The 6,000-nt window shown below is 32.8% G+C and overlaps 1 protein-coding gene across 2 annotated transcripts; it reads left to right on the forward strand.

Moving 5' to 3' along the window:
* Window positions 1-2,137: 2,137 nt before the first annotated feature.
* Window positions 2,138-5,728, forward strand: LOC114424591 (ADP-ribosylation factor GTPase-activating protein AGD12-like). Of its 2 annotated transcripts, none has more exons than XM_028391457.1 (7): window positions 2,138-2,357; window positions 2,597-2,672; window positions 3,912-4,075; window positions 4,481-4,610; window positions 4,869-4,985; window positions 5,118-5,213; window positions 5,412-5,728. In XM_028391457.1, exons 1-7 carry the CDS (start codon window positions 2,254-2,256, stop codon window positions 5,691-5,693), a joined length of 969 nt encoding a protein of 322 aa, XP_028247258.1. In that variant the 5' UTR covers window positions 2,138-2,253; the 3' UTR covers window positions 5,694-5,728. The 2 variants fall into 2 exon arrangements, with proteins under 2 accessions (XP_028247258.1, XP_028247259.1); XM_028391458.1 differs by having other exon boundaries at window positions 2,199-2,357; window positions 2,602-2,672.
* Window positions 5,729-6,000: the final 272 nt, after the last annotated feature.

Genomic DNA, 6,000 nt, shown 5'->3' on the forward strand with positions numbered 1-6,000 from the left:
ATGTTTACTTTTAAATAAATATTTTGTTTGTATTGAGTCTCTAATATTATAAAAATAATTTTATTTTTTATTCTGTCACTTTTTTCAAATCTATGATAAATTAATAAATTGTGTTTCTTTTCCTTAACTAATTTAGTGTATAAATATATACAGAGTATTAAATTAGTGTATAAATATATTTTTTTCAAAGTTGGAGCCAACGAATTCTGACATATATAAGATGATGAAAAACATCTTCACCACCTTCCTTATATCTCATTCTCCCTGGTGGATTTCAAACTCGACTCGTGCAATTCATTCATTCATTCATTCACCCGTATTTTTATTCTATTTTCTTTTTCTCCGAAATCTATCTTTACACACACGCTCAATTATTAGTTTCTCTCTCTTTTGTTCATTTTCTTCTCCTTCCCTCACGACGTGAAGAAGATTCGTTTAATGCAAACATTATTCTTTGAAGAACAAAAAAATTCCTAACACCTAGATATCCAACATTTTCTGAGAGTTTGATGAGCATTTTCGTTATTCTCCAATTCGTTTCAATACTTTTTTTTATGAACATTTTGGGGGGTTTCTTTTATCACTTGGAAAATGAAAATGGGGGGAGGGGGTTACCCCATTGTTATTATTTATTTATTTATTATGAACGAATAATGTACGTAAATGCATGCATTTATCTAATACTAGTGTAAAAAAGTTCCATATTTAACACACATACAACAACATTGCATTGCAATTTTGATGTCTGCTGATAATCCCAAAATTTGACCTTTTTTTTAACTCTTATTTTTTATGCTTGATTCTATCTATCTATCTTCCCCTTAAAGATTAATCAGAATTAATCTGAAATGGAGTTATTATTGATCATGTTAATTATTCAAATATTTTTTTTTCTTTTTTGGGGGGGATGCGGGGGGAGATTAAGGAACTAATTAAGGATTATTGTAGCAGAAAAGTGTTGCTATTACAACATTTCTTGGGGTTTTGTTTTGTTAGTCTATAACCAAATATTTCTTTCTTTCCAGGTAGTTTAGCTTGGCTGCTATTACTGGAGTTGCAGTTTTGAACGATAGCTGGCTTCAAGGGTGGCAATGAATAATCAACGGTTGGAATTTGGGAGGCCTGTCTCAAGTATATATGCTATGATTCTTAATTTCATATTCTCGTGTATTTAACTGATTTGCCTAGCTAGTTGGAATGATTGATCCTGATATGGTATTTGAATGACTGTTGGATCACGTGATGGCTTATGCATTTATACAGTTTTTTTCTGGTTTATTTAGAAATTATTGACTAACTCCATGATTCCTGGTGAGGGTTTTTCACCCTACCATTGAGGGAAAACTTAAAGCAAGAAGGTTTTTCCATCTTTATTAGGTTGCATTTTTGTTGTCAATGTTGTTGCCTATTTTTTATATTGTTTTATCATTTTGGTGCATGTAAGATTTCTGGATTTCAAATAATGACTGGATGGTTGTGACTGGAAACTGTCTTTATACCATGCATTATTGGGAATATTTGGTCTTCTTGTCAATTGTTTGGACTCATATAGAGAGTTTGGGAGATATAAGGTTGGTTGGGTAGTTAAAAAGGAAGGGAAGGAAGGAAAGGTCCTGGATTCGATCCTTCCTGCTAACAAAAAAGTAACAATTAATATTTGTAGATAAAAAAATATAGAGCTTGATTTTAAGCATAGCAGCTTAATATTCTTTAGAAATTCTATCACAAAGAAATAAAGGGATGTTTCAAACTGTAGTGGAAATGGGTTGAATAGCTCATCAAGGGCCTACTAATAGTTCTATAGCCTACCATGCTGCCTGGTTCGACCTTGTTTAATAAATAAATCAGGTTGTTTGGACTTTTTTAAAACCTATTTAATTAAAGTGGCTAAGCCTCGGGCCTTTTAAAATATATTTTCATGCCCGCTGGGCCAACATATTGACAACATATACTTAAAGTTTGTTAATTTTATCAATATAATATTACAAAAACATTTTCAATATATTGTATATCTTGAAAACCAAGGCTTAGACCTGTTGGCTTTTGTAAAAGCTATAATGCAAAGTAAGCATTTAAACAGGCTTTTAGGTTAGGCCAAGCAGAAAAGAATAGCCTATTTATTATAATAGACTGGACTCAAAGTTTATGTTTGAAAAACAGGCTTATTCTGTTTAAGGCAAATCTGGTGTTGCTTATTTCCATCTCTAATTGTGAATGTAAATTTATTTTTGCATATTTTTCTTGAGAAGTTGAATGATTGGCAGGTTTCTTACAGGTAAAAGAAGATTGCAGGATTTATTGCTTCAAAAAGATAATCGCTTTTGTGCTGATTGCAATGCTCCAGATCCTAAATGGGCGTAAGTGTATTCACCATTGTACATTTTTTTTTTGTCATGTGTGTGTGGTTTATGGTCATGGTCACTGATTATAATACTCAAAACTGGAGTCTGAGTGTTGAATATTTTCTGGGAAGAATTTATAAAGCATCCTTGTGATTAAGTTGTAGGAAACTAGCAACATGAATTTTCCTAAAATGATAATGTGGAATGCATATTACCTCTTAGTTGTGAATCCATTTTTCTAACTGCTTCTTCAGGTCAGCCAATATTGGAGTTTTCGTATGCTTAAAATGCTGTGGTGTGCACAGAAGTCTTGGCTCTCAGATATCAAAGGTAACTATTCCTGATCCACTTTACTAAATAGTTTAGAAAAGAAGATTTTCACTTTACTAATAAGGAATTTAAACTGAGTTCCTTCTTCATTTGTCTAGAACAAATTGAGAGACTAATATACCTATAGATGTGGCTAGTTATTTTTTGAATTGGGTTCGACTTGATTTGATGAGAAAAGAATCAACCATTCTTTATATATCTATACTCATGAAATAGGCTGGTGAACTTTACTTTGTCAGGGTGCATTATTTTGTTTCATTTTTACTGCCTTATGTTTTGGGAGTTTGCAGGGAAGCCTTATTCTTAGATTCCATGCCACAGCATGCTGTGAAATGATATCTTGTGAAATTTAGACAAAAGAAACACTAAAATTAGTGATCTGATATTAGGAGTGAAAACTTTTCAAATAAGGGTTTTTTTTCAATGTACTATTTATTTATCCTGTAATATAGCTGTAATCACTAATCTTTCTGTAGTTTTCATTGTTTAAATGAATAAGACTGGTAGGAATGGAAAATAATGTCTTATAGATAAATTATTACAAGGTATCTCTTCTCATGTCTAATTATGAAATGTGAACTTTCAATTTATTGTTGCTCCTCTGCTGCCACTGGATCGTGCTATTTGAGTTTCTCTTGGTCATTATTGTCAAATATGCATATTTTTCTTTACCTGATTTCAAATAAAAATTCTGGATTTGTCAACTTTTATATTAGATACAGGGTGCAAGTGAATTTTTATATCAAAGCAGATAGAACCAACAGCTAGACACAGGTTCTAGCTGTAATAAGTCAGAAAGTAAACTTGCTATTTTGATGACCAAAGTCATTGAATTGGATTTTTTATTAAATGTATGATCAAAATTTTAAGAAAGTTAGTCATGTCAAGTAAAGCTCAGTTTAAAGCTTTTGTGGCATGAAATTAGGCCAAATAAATCTTCAGTTCTTCAAAGATAACTAAATGATAGATAGTGTGATCATTCCAGCAGTGCGTTCACAGCCCCTCCCAATTTATCACTCTGGTCTACTAGTTACCTGTGTTAAGATTTCGTATAATGAATGTACTATAGCCAAAGGTGCTGAAGCCACTGCATGAAGCTTTTTTGCTTTTTTATCATATTATGCCTGCTCTCTTTTCAAATGAGTTGTGTTTATTAAGTTAATAGTGTGCTGAACTTATCTATTTATGCTTGGTCTTGTCGTGCATTAAAACCTTGGGACATTATTTTCTTACTTACAGGTTTTATCTGTGACATTGGATGAATGGTCAAGTGATGAAATAGATGCAATGATTGAAGTTGGAGGAAATTCTTCTGCTAATTCAATTTATGAGGCTTATTTTCCAGAAGGATTTACAAAACCTGGACCAGATGCCACTCATGATCAGCGTGTGAAATTCATCCGGTTAGATATGTTTTCATCTAACTTTACACTGTACATCTACCATTCTTAGCATCATTTGACTTGTTTTTTAAATCTATTATATATTATACTTATGGTCACCACAAAATGGTTTAAAGCTGTAGTCAACTTTAGATGATATAGATAAGAACTTCTGTGCCCTCATTGCAATTTTTTTCTTCTCATGTTTTTCTTTTTTCTTTTTTACCATTTGGCTTTGCTGAGTCATTATTTTCAAGTTTCTGTTTTTTCTGGTACTCTTTTTAATTGCAGTCCATTGTCCTAGGTTGATAATGGACTAATCAGCATGTTGTTGGGATATTGCTCATGGTAGCATCATCTATGATACCAATCTGATCAATCCTCAAGTTAAGAGTGGCATTTTAATTGTGGAAATTTTTACTGCAGGTTAAAGTATGAGCATCAAGAATTTTTGCAACCTAGTTTGCGCATTGTGTCAGGAAAAAGCAACCCCCCAAAAAGTATATCCAAAGGGATTATGGATAGTTTTCGAATTACAAGTGATTCACAGCATATGGTAATTATATTTTATATTATAGGTCCTTTGAATGGAGATGTATTTGTTTGTTGGCAACATGTTGAGTTAGCATATCCAAGGTAACTGAGTTAAATTGGTGTTGTACGTACCCAGATGAAAGCCTTCTAATGGAGATAATTTTATATAGACTGCACTTGTCGCATGCATCCAACTTTACTACTTTGGTAGTAAATGCAACAAAATTATTTTCGTGAGTGGTTTACTTTGATGTTTGACTGATATTAATGGTTAAAACAGGAAGGAATGGTAGAATTTATTGGAATGTTAAAGGTGAAAGTGATCAAAGGCACAGATTTAGCTATCAGAGATATGATGACAAGTGATCCATATGTTATCTTGAAACTTGGCCAACAGGTTGGTTGTTCTCACTTCTCATTAGCATATATATTCTTGGGAAACTTTTGCCCTTTATCTTTTATTTTTAATTGAAGAGTAGTAGATTTTGATAATTTTCTTTCTGAATTGACTTTGGTGCTATGCCTCCAGACTGTTCAGACAACTGTAATAAAGAGTAATTTGAATCCAGTCTGGAATGAGGAACTTATGCTGTCTGTTCCTCAGCAATTTGGAATATTGAATTTGGTAAGATTGAATTTCATCTTGTATTGTTAGAAAATGGAAACAAATTCTGTGATGCTTATTCGGTGTTTGGATATTTGGATCTTCATGTGTGATACTTCTATTTGTCTGTATGTGTGTTTTGGTACAGAAGATACAAAATTGATTTCTGGTGTAAAAACATGTAATTTTATCCTAACTGCTGGTTACATTGCATTGCAGAATGTATTTGATTATGACTTGTTTTCGGCTGATGACATAATGGGGGAAGCAGATATTGATCTTCAGCCCCTGATAACATCCGCAATCGCATACGGTGATGCTAGAATGTTTGATGATATGCAGATAGGAAAATGGCTGAAATCCAATGGCAATGCGCTTATAGATGATAGCATAGTTAATATAGTTGATGGTAAGGTTAAACAAGTCATATCACTCAAGCTCCAGAATGTTGAATCTGGAGAATTAGACTTAGAACTCGAGTGGATGCCTCTTGATTATTAGAATTAAATGAAGCATTCTTGGATTGAATGGGGAAACAGTAATTCCAAATCAATAACTGCACGGCACGTCAGAAAAAAAAAAAAACACTGCATGAAATTTTGGGACGGCAGCATCTCATATGTTGCTGAGCTATATTCTAGATATGAAAGCATATATTCCTTAAGTTTTGCACCAAATTGGGGTGGCATGTTGTGAAGAGCACTAAACGAATTTAGGGTAGAAGATATAGTTGCAAGTTGCAAGTTGCAATGTCTTTAATAAAATATGTTTGGAGATTGAGTGGACAGTAAGATTTTTTTGGTGGTAG

The sequence above is a fragment of the Glycine soja genome, chromosome 8 (assembly GCF_004193775.1).
Source record: "Glycine soja cultivar W05 chromosome 8, ASM419377v2, whole genome shotgun sequence".
Classification (NCBI taxonomy): domain Eukaryota; kingdom Viridiplantae; phylum Streptophyta; class Magnoliopsida; order Fabales; family Fabaceae; genus Glycine; species Glycine soja.